Source organism: Petromyzon marinus, unplaced genomic scaffold (assembly GCF_048934315.1).
Source record: "Petromyzon marinus isolate PM22_M1 ecotype Great Lakes invasive population unplaced genomic scaffold, UKy_Petmar_22M1.pri1.0 PM_G_Scaffold_2, whole genome shotgun sequence".
Taxonomy (NCBI): domain Eukaryota; kingdom Metazoa; phylum Chordata; class Hyperoartia; order Petromyzontiformes; family Petromyzontidae; genus Petromyzon; species Petromyzon marinus.
The window spans coordinates 3,495,204-3,509,419 of record NW_027422761.1 but is presented as its reverse complement, the minus strand read 5'-3'; the positions used below and the strand labels follow the sequence as shown (position 1 = coordinate 3,509,419).

Genomic DNA, 14,216 nt, shown 5'->3' with positions numbered 1-14,216 from the left:
GGTAAAACCTATTCCTATATCTTGTTTCTGGCAAAGGAGGTCTCGTAATGTTAATGCTCACCCCGAGCCCTCAATACTCTGATAGTGCGCTGTTTTTGAGTTGTACGCCTTTTGGCGTCTTCTGGTCCAACACCAATGGAGACTAGGCTCTAAGAAAAGCTGTCTCGGGTGTGGACCAATCAAATTCAAGGACAGTGCATATTATTATCAGAGTTGTCTTTTTTGTTTGCATTTTGACTGCTTGTGTTGTGGTCATTGCAAACATGATGCCTTGAATAAAGGTGTCAGTTTTTGTGCCAGTTAAAAGGGTAAAACCTATTCCTATATCTTGTTTTTGGCAAAGGAGGTCTCATAATGTTAATGATTATCGACTTATTTCCACGTCAGCTAAAGTTTCCACAGCCGCGTAATTTGCAACGTTCCGCACGTACGAGCTTGTCGCCCCGGTCGCACGTTTGCCGCCGAAACGCTAAAATAAACAACCGCCGGATGAACCGATAGCGCTTACATCACTCACTCGTCCACACTCACACTCCCCTCTCTCTCTCTCTCACTCACTCGTCCTCACTCGCTCACTCATCCACCAACATCCAACATCGGGGCCAGATTCGGGCGTGGGGGCAGGGGGCTTCAGGGGCTGCAGCCCAGGGGCCTCGTCCAGCTGAAGCGCCTCCAGAGACGAAATGAAAAGTGATTTCAGTTGCGCATGCCGAATTTTATTCGTTGTTAGCCTTGTAAAAAAAAAACATTTTATTTTTCTTTAACTTTGTTTTCCTTTTCAACAGTTTTTACCAGAGGGCCTCACGGTACCTGTAGCCCAGGGGGCTTACACAATCTTAATCCGGCTCTGTCTCCAGTGGATTCCTATTAGTATTTGCCCTAACATGCTGTTAAGGCTGGGGGGGGGGGGGCTACTGGGGGATGTGGGTTCTGTTCTTGTAAGCGCACGGGAAGGGTGCGGGGTGCTCGCGTAGCCTTAGGAATGCGGATTCAGTCGTGCGGGTCAAGAGGTCACGTGGTGAGGCGCAGCCACGTGTCTACCCCAACTGGCGATCTTCCCATCAGCATCGGGGCCCCTGACTTGTCGCGGTGAACTTTCGGGGGCCCACCACAACTCTACGCACACTGCCTCCTCTCTCTCTCTCTCGCTCTGGTAGAGTTGGCTTCAGGACGACCGTAACTCCTCTCAGGACAATATAATATTACCGTGGAGGCCTTCTGTTGAGTTTGTTCAGGGCGGCACGGCGATAAGGGGGCGATAACCGATGAACGCAGACGGGGCGGTAAGATCACAGCTCACGGGCAGAAAAAGCTCGGTGGCTTTTTTGCCACCGCAGCCACGATTGAAGGGAGGCATTCAGCCGGCAAACGACAGATCGTAGCTGACGACGTATTTGCGGATTTCGGATCCGCTCCGAATTGGCGAGGAATTTTGAACGCGCGGACATTTCGTGCAACTTTTATTCATAGGTTTCAACAGTCGACACGTAACCATCCGTGACAATTACAAAAACACATTGAACATTCCAAAAAAGTCATGCGTGCACACGTCATGTGACGCGCGTGCACACGCAACTATAAACATACTGTGCTGTCAACAAACATGTGGAGGAACTGCGTTAACCAGTCCCCCAGTACTTAGAGGTACATTACGCTCTGCTCCAGAAATGTTTCTCTAGAAATCTCACCAACGAAATCTTTTTTTGTTATTTTTGTTCACATCAACACTCTTCTGGGAACTTTGACAAACCATATCCTCGTGTATCCTTATTGTTCTTGTATAAAGCTCTCATTGGATTGATTGTAAGGATACTTGGAGCAATAAACATAGCGATGGAATAATACAAAAAGGAGGATTTACCCTTACTGGCAATAAGGCGGCAGGTGTTAAGATGTTCAAACACGAAACGGACCCCTGTTACAAGGCATCCAGTCTGCATTAACCACACATACTTGCGGTAAACTGTTCAAACAAATATCCTTCGGTAATGCATTGCCCTTTAAACTAATTGGCCTACACAACAACATGGACTCTTACGATGGGTGTATCTCACACTCTCTGGGTGCAGTGCCTTCTGCTAATAATTCCTAACTCCAAGCCAGCACGCATTCTAGGGAAACGTTGAGAGCCCTGCTTGTAGGAGAGATTGTGAATACTGCTGAAATATATTTCCATTCTCTCTTCACGTGAAAAACACATGCTTGTACTGGCAGGAACCTCCTGGTTATTACACCACCAGCCCACAGGGGATTATTGTTGTGTCCGTCCGTCGTGCATCCAAAAATGGGAGGGGAGGGGCTGGGTGGGGAGGGTGAGGAGGGGAGGGTGGGGAGGGGCTGGGTGGGGGGTGGGAGGGGTGGGGCTGGGTGGGGAGGGACTGGTCACCCCGTGGTGCCCTTATAAAACTCAACGTTTAACCTACTCACGCCGGCTTGTGCCCGCCCTCACAGTCGGACCTATTTGTGGAATACACCACACTGCCGTTGACCCTGGCCATTGACCGAGCAACCCAACGTTCCTACCAGCTCCCTCCGCAGGAGAATGTGTTTATCGATGAACCTTCTTCAAATCGGAGATTTTTGTAACATTTTAGCTGTCACGGTGGTCGCTGTTCGTAACTACGCCGTACTCTTCTGCACCTTATAACAGGGCAAATTGTCTGAAATGTTCAGCGATTAAAGGTTTCAGTCGTGAGGAAGCGTTTGTTAATAATGTGGGCTTATTAAAGTTAGTCACTGTTATGTTGCCCCCAAAGCAGTTTGTGGCATGCGATAACCTTAATGTGTGTCCTCTGTTACAAGCTATGGAATGTAATTTAATTAATCATACCTCATCATCACCACTCATCGTGTAATTATTTAACCCTCTACAGTCGATTTCATTAATGCGATGAGTGTTCTATATTGGATAATTTAGAGGGCTTCAATCGACGGGCTTGAAAGACTCCGGCTACAGCTTATATAAAACTGTCATCTCTTTCCCAAAAATGTTTCTGCAGTTTGCCCAACGGCCCACAGCAGCATGTCACGCGGAACTACCACCAGGAGCCACGGCTTCCCTACGCGCATGGCGATCAAACCAACATTTTAAATTCTGAAACCCAGAATTATTCGAACAAATCACCTTTTAAGATGGCAATTTTGCGCGGTCAACTCGCCGAACTTAACCCAATATAATCACGGCTGGGCAGCTGAAACATTGATTTAAATGGTTGCTATACCAATGTTTCTGAGCCCTCACGCTCGGTTCGTGACTACTACAACACGACCATTTAAAAGGCCCTTCCCCCCCCCACCCCCATCTTGTTCGACCACGTCTTTCTCCGCAACGGCGAACCGTGCATCCTCACCGACCCTCCACCCGGCGGGGCGGTCTCCTCGCGCAAACCCGGAGCAGCAGCAGCAGCTTCACGTGCTTCTCCAGCCTCCTCCCCCCCCTGCTTCCCGCGCCCGCGCCCGCGCCGCCGCCCCGCGTCGCCCATGGCGCCGAGCAGCAGCTCCCGGACGTGGGCGGCCTTCCCTGCGCCGCGGTGGGCCAGGCACGACAGAGGCAGGCGGCGGACGCCGCCCGCGAACCGCAGGGTCGCGGCGTCGCACGGGCCCTCTGGCCGGGGCGGCGGACGAGGCGGCGGCGGCGACGGAGGCTCTGCAGCGGAAGGAAGGGAAGGAGATGTAAAGCGCGTTGTTCCGGGATCACCTTTCGCAAGGTGGACTTTTCACCGTACTTATTTCGCACTGCACGTAGCCAGCTCGTTCGCTAATTGGGAGGCGCGGGCGTCGTGCCAGCTTGCAGTCAGGCAACCGAGATCCGTTCCGGGTTGGCGACTCAGAACATTCTAGATTTAAAGCTTTCGTGACTGCAAGGATCCATACTCAGCTTAAAGGTCCGCGGTCTGAGCGTGGCTGTGTTTCACTCCAGCGCTGTCCTCGAGACAGCCCGGTCCCTTCACCTGATGAAGGCCGCTTGTGTTGTGGCCGAAACGTCGTGATTTTTGTTGTTTTATTTTTACCTACGTGACTTTACCGAATAGAACCAAAGAGTATGGACTCAGAAAATGCTTCTGTAGCCAGCGAGACCGCGTCAGCGTACCTCTCGCTGTGCTACCGGTCGGTCACGCGCCATCGCGTGGAATTTAGCGTCTCGTTCAAGTGGCGAACATTCCTATCGTTTTCTATTCCTGCAACGTGGAGAATGCACCGGCGACCTCTTCACAATTACGTTACAATTTCTCAAAGACGTACACGCACACACACATCCAAAATGTACTGCGGTTGTAGTAGTCTTTTTAAACGGATAAATACGTGACCGTGGACCAGATTGCGAACGCGTGTCCAGCCCGGAGCACTCTCCCCAGTGGGCACGTGCGGCATCCGCACCGGCTGCCCTCCGAGGCCAGTAGCGCGGTCCTCCGACGATGCCGTTGATATTGTTGGTTCTTTCGGTAAAGTCACCACGTTGAAGGGAAACAATAAAGTAATAAAATATATATAAAACAATACAATTCTCACGACCGTTGGTTTTTTCACACCTGATGATGACCGCTTGCGTTACGGTCGAAACGTCGTGAGAATTTTATTGTTTAATATATATTTTATTATTTTATTGTTTCCCTTCTACGTGGTGACTTTACCGAAAGAATCAAGAATATGAATCCACTGCCGTCACGAAAGCTTTAAATCAACATTTGACGCCGTCGATCTACGGTTGCCGCTAAAACGACGCGTCCGTGTGGAAAAAAAAGCGAGCGAGAGAGCGGTCACCTGCCGGCCCCGCGTCCCCACGCTCGCGACTCCACGCGGGCGCCCGACCAGCAGAGCGCGTCGTGCGTGGAGGCCCCGGGCAGCAGCTCCATGGAGCCCGGGCCGGAGCAGTTTGTGTGTGGGCGGCACGGGGCGTCCGCCGACGCCTCGGGGGAGAAGAATCCCCGAGGGCATGGGGCGCAGCGCGTGTCTTCGCGCGGGGATCCTGCGGAACAACGGAGACGCGAGACGGGGGGGGGGGGCGCACGGGCGGGCAGAGACGCGGGACAAAATGTAGAGATGCGTAGAGAGAGAGAAAGATGAGAAGAGAATAGGCATAGATTTCGATTTAAAGCTTTCGTGACTGCAAGGATTCATCTTCTTTGGTTCTTTCGGTAAAGTCACCACGTAGAATGAGAATAAAATAATAAAATAACACAATAAAATTCTCACGACGCTTCGGCCACAACACAAGTGGCCTTCTTCATTGTAGCTCTGTCGTCCCGACAGGTTTGTTCCTTTCACCTGAAGGCCACTTGCGTTGTGGCCGAAACGTTGTGAGAATTTTATTGTGTTATTTTATCATTTTATTCTCTTTCTACGTGACTTTACCGAAAGAACGAAAGAAGAAGAATAGGCATAAATTGGTGCTGGGAGATAACTGGGAGATAGGAGAGTGGAGATAAGATTCCCCCCGACTTGACGAGCACTGGCCGGCGGGGCACAGTAAATACGTTTACAAATGAATGATCATCAAAGGAGTGAAAGTAGGAACCAATTGATTTCTGAGTGGGGTAGAAATCTCGCGCTGCGCGCGAAGGAGCTCTATCCCGAGATTGTTCCAATCTCCAGCGCCCAACAGGAATAATGCGCGAACGATTTAACCTCTAGCCAATGAATGAAGAATGCATGAACGGGGAGTTTGGGCGTTCATGCGTTTTTCGCCGCAGGGATCTGTTGACGGGGGAGGCCACGCGGAACGAACCCTTATCGATTCAACTAATTAAATCGGACGCAACGATTGAGCGGCGTCTTTGGTCACGGGCGAATCGATCGCCGGACGAATGGCAACGACACACGTGGTGTAGCCCAGCCCCTCCCCGCCCACCCCGCCCCGCCCCCCCACCCCGCGCGTGCCTTTGGTGACGACGCCGTGCCCGGCGGCACAGCCGCTGTGCCGCTCGCAGAACTCCTGCGGCAGCATCAGGAAGGTGCCCGGCTCGCACTCGCACACGCGGTCGTGCGTGGGGCTGCACTCCTTTGCGAGCCGCTGGCCCTCCTTACACGGCGGGCCGCAGTAGAGACACCGGTCCAGGGAGTTCCAGAACTGCGTGTAGTGGCGCGGCGGGCACGGCGTGCAACGCGCCTCCACGTCGGACGCGTCCTCCAGGAGGAGCTGTTGCTGCTGCTGCTCGCTGGCCTTGGTGGAACACGGCAGCGAGACGTGGTGGCCCGGGGGACACAGCCCGCACGGCGGCTGGGACGGTGAAGGCATCGGCGAGACGTCTGCCGACGCCGCCGCCCCCGTCATCACCACCAGCAGCAGCAGCAACATCGTCGTCGTCATCGTCGTCATCATTGTCATCGCTAGCGTAGCCCCGATGCGATCTGCGAGGGGGGGGGGGTGCGGGAGGAGCGCGCACGTTTTGTGTTTAAGCACAGGCGGGCGGGAGATGCCGTGCGTCGCGTTACATCGCTGGTGCGTCGTCACCAGCGACCGGTGAGAGACGGCCGTGGGTTGGCGGGAGGGTCTTCATCTCCGCCAAGGATCGAGCGTGGCTGACGACAACGATGACCGCGTGGCTGACGACAACGATGACCGCCGCATCGAGATCAGCAAGGCGGGGGGGGCGGTATCATCGCCGACCATTCGATGGGCACCGATGCGATCACCACAATTGTTGTTCGGCAAAGAGACGGACCGCGCGGGGGCGCAACGAGACAAAGGGAAAACCGCAGAGTTCAAACGCAAGTTCACAGACAACGGGGATAAAACAATGAGACAAATTATACATTACTCATTGTGTTTTTTCGGTAAAGTCACGTGTGTAGGAATACCATAACATTATATTAAAACAAATCAATCACGTTTCGACCGCAACACAAGCGATCCTCATCAGGCGTAAGAAACGAATCACGGAGGCAAATACAACAAGGAGAGACGAGAATTCAACAAACCTAAGGAAAATTACGTGATACACAACCAGTCAGGTCAACAACACAGACACTTACCTGGCGGACCACGAATTTCAGAAGAGTGTTAAATTTCGTGTTCAACCTCTGGATTGAACATACCAGCATAGACAGAGTGAACAAATACGAGGTACAAGTCAGAAATAGAGAGACACCAAGAGGCAAGGACGGACAGAGAAGTGAGGTCGGATGAAACGGAAGCCTTAAATAAGAAGTGAAGGTTGGGGGAGGGGCCAGAGAGAAAGGACGGGGCAGGAGGAAACGTCGTGATTTATTTGTTTTAATATAACGTTATGGTATTCCTACATACGTGACTTTACCGAAAAAACCAATGAGTAATTTATGCAGTCACAGAAGCTTTAATTCTTTATTAACACACTTCTACGGGGAAGTTACCTTTACGTCGTGATTGATTTATTTTAATATAACGTTATGGTATTCCTACATACGTGACTTTACCGAAAAAAACAGCAACTAATTTATGCAGTCACGAAAGCTTTAATTCTTTATTAAATAATCCATTCTTCTGGAATCTTCTCGACACAATCGGATCGTGGTGGTGGTGGTGGGGGGGGTGGATGAGAGGACGGGGATCTTGGGACATCGAGGTGGGGGGAGGGATACGGGGAATGTTTGGTGGGGAGTGCGAGGTTGTATGCCGAGTGGATCGCCACATCCTGCCGCACAGAGAGACATCAGCAGGGGACTCAAGCCCCAAGCCTGGGGCAGTGTCGCGAGCGACTTTGGCATTTCGCCTTGGCGAAACGCTACAATCACGTATTCCAATCACGGCTCCAACTCTTTATCAATCGCACGATTTGTAATAATAATAGGGTTTTTCCCCTTTTTTTCTGGCAACAAAACTGAAACCTTTTAACAAGGAATCATGTCTACTGCATTAACCACAATACCTGCAGCCAAAATGCAAACAAAAAACATACTATGATAATATATGTGGCATTGTCCCTTAGAAAGAAAGCCGTCCCTTGGTGTGGACCAACCAGTTTCAAGGTCAATGCATTATATATTATCATAGTATGTTTTTTGTTTACATTTTGACTGGAGGTATTGTGTAAAGTCACCACGTAGAATGAGAATAAAATAATAAATTGATAAAATAAAATAACACAATAAAATTCTCACGACGTTTTGGCCACAACACAAGTGGCCTTCATCAGGTGAAGGGACGAGACTGTCTGGAGGACAGCGCTGGAGCGAACAAAGCCAAGCTCAGACCGCGACCTTTAAGCTGTGTGAGAAGAAACAGAGCGCCTTGACAAAGGAATTAGCATAGGATTTAGCATTGAAACGGCTTGTGTTGTGGCCGAAACGTCGTGAGAATTTTATTGTGTTATTTTATTTAATCAATTTATTATTTTTATTCTCATTCTACGTGTTGGTGACTTTACCGAAAGAACCAAAGAAGATGAATCCTTGCAGTCACGAAAGCTTTAAATCGAAATTCCGACTGGTGCTTTTTAAATTTTGATTTAAAGCTTTCGTGACTGCAGTAATTCATATTCTTAGTTTTTTCGGTAAAGTCACGTTGAAGAGAAAATATATATATTTTGTTATTTTATTTTGTTGTTTCTCTTCAACGTGACTTTACCGAAAAAACTAAGAATATGGTGCTTTTTAATCGATTTGTGTACACGCCACGAGGCTCTCTCCGCTCGTCGCGTTCACCGCGGCAGGGAGTCAAACTTCGGCCCCCACTGTCTCAGGTCACGCTCGATGTACCCAAAGACAAAGATCCCACGGGTAGCCTCCGGCAAGACCGCCGGGGGCAAAGCGCTGCCGGCGAGCAGGGCCGCGAAGGCCGGGGAAAGGTTGCACGAGGTGGGAGGGCGGACCAAGCGCCAGGGCCGCACCCGACGAGGAGCTCACTCGAGGCCGAGTCGACCACCGGGGGGCACGGCCAGGAACGGCGCGGGCGTCCCCACCGCTCCATCCTCGCCGCGTCCCGTCTCTTACCTCGGGGGGCGTGGAGGCGGTGCGGAGCCCCGGGCGACTGTGAGTGGAGTCGCCCTTCGGATGTGCCGCTCGCCACTCGCTCGCTTCTCGTCGACTTGTGGGAAACTCCCCATCCCCACCACCACCCCCACCCCACCCACGTGCTCAGCCACCGAACAGCAGAGCCAAGGGGCGTGGGCGGAAGTGACGGGCGTGGGCAGGAAGTGAGGCGTGGGCAGGAAGTGAGGCGTGGGCAGGAAGTGAGGCGTGGGCAGGAAGTGAGGCATGGGCGGAAGTGAGGCGTGGGCAGGAAGTGAGGCATGGGCAGGAAGTGAAAGTTGATGGGCGTGGGCGGAAGTGACGTAAATGGGCGGAAGTGAGGCGTGGGCAGGAAGTGAGGCGTGGGCAGAAAGTGACGGGCGTGGGCAGGAAGTGAAAGTGAGGGGCGTGGGCGGAAGTGATGTGTGTGAGCGGAAGTGTGTGTGGGGTGGGGGGGACAGGGGGGGTGATGCTCATTGCTGTGGCTTGTCACGTGTTCCGTAATGTAAGGACCAAGTCAGTCCTTACGCTTTGGTTCTTTCGGAAAAGCCACGTGACTTTACCGAAAGAAGATTTTATTTTATACGTAGGTATAAAATAACATATATTTTTTATTTTATACCTACTACGTGACTTTACCGAATGAACATTTTATTTTATACGTACGTATAAAATAAAATATATATTTTTTATTTTCTACCTACTACGTATGGATTCCTGCAGTCACGAAATCTTTAAATAAAGATTGAAGTCAGTCCTTGATTGACCCACTGCTGGATGGTGGTCACGGTCACTTCACCCCTTCCGCACGCCGTTGTTGTCGGTCGTGATGGTGGTGGTGGGGGGGTGATTCACCATATTTGACCACTCTGGCCAGTGGGGGCTGGTGAAGTGTGGGGAGTGAAGGGTAGGTGGGTCGGTCCAGGACCGGTTCGAATATTGCCACTGATGCGCGCCGCCGTGGGCGGTGAATCGAACCTGGGCGGTGTGCTAACCACTGCGCCTCCGCTCCACTCGGCTCATGCGGCAATAAACATTTTAAATGTCAAACTCGCAACCTGATGACGGTTATAATTACCCACGACAGCAAAACGTTTAACAACACCGTGGCCTTAGAATGTTTAAACGTATATATTCTTAGCTCTTTCGGTAAAGTCACGTTGAAGGGAAACAAAATAATAAAATATATGATAATTTTATTGCGTTATTTTATTAATTTATTATTTTATTCTCATTCTACGTGACTTTACCGAAAGAACCAAAGAAGATATATTATTTTATTATTTTATTGTTTCCCTTCTATGTGACTTTACCGAAAGAGCTAAGAATATGAATCACTGCAGTCACGAAAGCTTTAAATCAAAATGTTTAAACGTGTATGCAGTCGGCGGCGTTTCAGGCAATGACTCTTTAATTGTGCGTAAAAATAAAAGAGGCGAGCGATGGGAGTTGGGGTACGAAGGGAAACGCCAGCGGTGTTGACAATCTCTCTGCTGCTCGTGTTGAGGGAAGTTCGTCTGGCTGCTTTGACATTTACTGATGACGTCCGGCTGCATCAGAGGCTCAAATGGCATACATTGTCCTTGACAACAACAAAAATCCATTTCAACTTACACATAATTATATTAATATTTCCTCCCTTGCAGGTTTGCACTCATTTTATAAAGTGACGTATATACGCACACACGTACGTGTGGGGTGAAACGTTCCCCGGGGGAATACAGGAATGCCTTCAGATGCGTCAGCTGTGATTTCACTCCATTCCGGTGTTCCACATTAAAGAGAGAGACGTCCCTGTAGGATCTTGGTGTGTGGCTGTGGACCAATCTTAGCATGCAAACTCGACAACAAAATAACACAATAAAAGTCTCACGACGTTTCGGCCACAACGCAAGCGGCCGTCTTCTGGTGAAAGGTACAGACCTAACGGGATGACAGACATTGAAGCTCTGTTGTCCCGACAGGTCTGCACCTTTCACCTGAAGACGGGCGCTTGCGTTGTGGCCGAAACGTCGTGATAATTTTATTGTGTTATTTTATTATTTTATTCTCAGTCTACGTGACCTTACCGAAAGAACCAAAGAAGATGAATCCTTGCAGTCACGAAAGCTTTAAAGCGAAATTTAAACTCGACGTTTTAATTTAGGCAGGAATTCTGGAAAGGCTGCAACAACCGGGGGGTGGGGGGAGAGTAAACCACCCCAGGTGACTGTGGTTGCAGGCCGGTTTGATCCCCTACGCTCAACGTTACGAGAGAGATTTAACACAGTATACACTGTGTGTATACTGTGCGTACACTGTTTGTGTCCACATTGAACCGAACCCCCGGCAAGGCCATCTATTTAATGACGAGAGAAAATTCACACGAAATGTCCTTTTCAATGAAGTCTTCCACATGTAAATTGATACAAGCTTTTAATGAAGAAATAAAATCATCTAATTCAAAACACAACACAATTCAAAGATGTTTCATTTTAAAACTTCAAAACGGAGCATGGGGTATTTGCGTGAATGCGTCCTTCGTGTGCAAATGTTGTGACTTTCCTGGCCTGAAGGCCATCAATGTGTTGGACCCTTATTGGTGCACAATGTCTCAACAACAGCAGTGGGGTTTGCTTCAATAGGTACGAACATCCAGACGTCAATCAGCAAGGAGCACTTCTAGTCCCAGTTAGACAAAATCTACGTCAACACGTAAGACAAAACTACAATTCGTGTTGTAAAGAATGTACCTCCTCCTATACGTGTAACTTTTAAGTGGTTTGCCTTGTGACTGATGAATGATCCGAGTGTGCTACCTATTTCAAAGACGATGAGTTGCTCCAGAGGCAGCCGCTTCGTGAAACACAAAAGTAGTCTTTGACCTGTATCACAAGAACAACGGGTCTCACCCGAGTTCTCTGTACAGGCTGCTTCCAAGACACACACACTTTGTCCTAACATCACATATTCAATGTGTGACCCTCAGATAAAATGTTACATGCACAATCAGACAAGTATTCATTCAGTTTAACACGTAGGCTTTCGCGACCAAACGCAGTTAAAATAACACATCACATAAAGTCTTCTAAAGCTAACCAAATACTACACAAAGCTAGCGAATTATTAATAGAGAAAATACAGCACAATAGGAGTAAATTATCTTACATTTCGGAATCGCTAAAGCAGTTACACTTAGATATAAGCAATAGTGTATCTATGCATTATTGGAATATAATCGATAACATAACACAACAATCGGCTGATAATGTGTTTCAACTAACAAAAACTAACCCAATTAATACATTTTCTAGACTACATAATAAACAAATCCCTACTAAAAACCAAAAATTTAAAAAACAAAACCGTACTGAACTTGACTAACACTGTATTAACCGGTGACATGGTCTCTGTCCTTTCTAAAGGCCTTAACTTTGCCATTACCCCACGCACAATTCCAGTGGATGAGATAATTACTGAGGTAGAATCAGCAGTTAGACTCCTTCAACATAATGAGGCAGATATGACTAGACATGAGGTTGCTAAAATAATTGAGAATAGCAAAGTTCCAAAAGTAAATATTAGCTCTAACGAGGCAAAAGCCTTAATAGAGCTGCGTGTAAACAAGGATATCCAAATCCTAGCAGCTGATAAAGGCCGCACTACTGTAGTGATGTCACGAGCCGATGATAATAAAATTAGAAATTTACTAGAGGAAAGTACCTCATTAAAATTAAACGAGATCCAACTAATACTTTAGAATGTAAGACCACTGCAATAATTGCAAATTCATTAATCCCTAAAAATGAGCAATACCAAATTAAGCCAAGGGCCTCAAAACCACTTAGACTCTATGGGCTACCAAAGATTCATAAAATCGGCATCCCATTACGACCCATAGTCAGTACAATTGGCTCTTCCACATATCAATTAGCAAAATATATAACCAAACAAATACAGCCCTACATCGGTAGGACATCTTCATTCATAAAAAATTCAGAACATCTTGTGAATGTGATTAAAGATATTAAACTTACTCCTGATGATATTCTGGTAAGTTTTGATGTGATTTCTCTATTCACTAAGGTTCCAGTGGACGAATCGCTTAAATTACTTGATACACTAGTAAAGAATACCAGTTTACCAAAAGATATTCCGAAACTTGCTGCCCATTGTTTAAATAACACTTACTTCTTATGGAGAGGGGATTTCTTTAAACAAAAGTAAGGAGCAGCAATGGGTTCTCCATTATCCCCTGCTATAGCAAATTTGTACATGGAAAACTTTGAAATAAGAGCACTTGCCTCGAGCACATTAAAACCATCCTTTTGGTTTAGATATGTGGATGACACTTTGGTTGTCTGGCCACATGGTAAAGATACACTTAATGATTTTCTAAATCATCTCAATGCACAAAACCCGGCCATCCAGTTCACCATGGAAATGGAGGTGAATAACACACTCCCATTCCTAGATATTTTGCTTGGACATGGCCTAAACGGTAAAATAACACACAGCGTTTACAGAAAGCAAACGCACACTGATGCCTATCTGAATGCAGAATCACATCATCATCCAGCTCAGAAATCCTCTCTTATCAAGACGCTCATACATCGGGCTAAAACAGTGTCAGATGGTGAGAGTCTAGTGAGAGAGATTAAACACGTTAAAGACGCACTACGACAGAATGGCTACAATAATGCTCAAATTAACAGAGCACTGAATGCCAAATCACGATCGCAAAGCAATACTGCTGAAAGCGACCAGATTGTTAAAACAATAAAAATTCCATATATCTCAGGAGTAACTGACAAATTAGTCCGTGTTTTGCAAAAGCAAAACATTACAGTAAGATTTGGTACAGTACACAAAATTCAAAAACTAGTATCTTGCACTAAAGAAGCATTACCTAAATTATCAACAGGTGTATATCGGATTGTTTATGTGGCAGATGCTACATTGGACAGACGGGATGTAACATCAGCGTAAGACTAAAAGAACATCAGAGAAATATTAAATTATCTCAAACACAACTGTCGGCAGTGGCAGAACATGCTTGTCAACAAGGACACTCAATTGATTTTGACAATGTTGCAGTGTTGTGTAAAACTAATTATTACTGGGAAAGACTAATTAGAGAATCCATTGAAATTGAGAGGAATAAGAATAACTTTAATCGCTCTGACAGCTACAGGCTTAGTGCGGCCTGGAAGCGTATTATTAAATAATACACATTACACTTTGATTTAAAGCTTTCGTGACTGCAGTGATTCATGTTCTTGGCTCTTTCGGTGGAGTCACGTTGGGGGGGA

At 47.8% G+C, this 14,216-nt stretch overlaps 1 protein-coding gene across 1 annotated transcript; it reads right to left on the bottom strand.

Annotated features, from left to right (window-relative positions):
• Positions 1 to 3,408: 3,408 nt before the first annotated feature.
• On the bottom strand, positions 3,409 to 9,017 carry LOC142912359 (tumor necrosis factor receptor superfamily member 5-like). The gene is made up of 4 exons (XM_076060527.1): positions 8,908 to 9,017; positions 5,878 to 6,348; positions 4,762 to 4,966; positions 3,409 to 3,646 (listed from the first exon to the last, which is right to left on the bottom strand). The coding sequence occupies exons 2-4, from the start codon at positions 6,323 to 6,325 to the stop codon at positions 3,409 to 3,411; spliced, it is 891 nt and encodes a 296-aa protein (XP_075916642.1). The 5' UTR covers positions 6,326 to 6,348; positions 8,908 to 9,017.
• Positions 9,018 to 14,216: the final 5,199 nt, after the last annotated feature.

Coding starts and splice junctions, on each gene's coding strand:
- LOC142912359 (XM_076060527.1), bottom strand. CDS start 6,325: ATGACAATGATGACGACGATGACGACGACGATGTTGCTGCTGCTGCTG. Junction 4,967..5,877: donor GCACGGCGTCGTCACCAAAG/GCACGCGCGGGG, acceptor GTTGTTCCGCAG/GATCCCCGCGCGAAGACACG. Junction 3,647..4,761: donor TGGGGACGCGGGGCCGGCAG/GTGACCGCTCTC, acceptor CTTCCGCTGCAG/AGCCTCCGTCGCCGCCGCCG.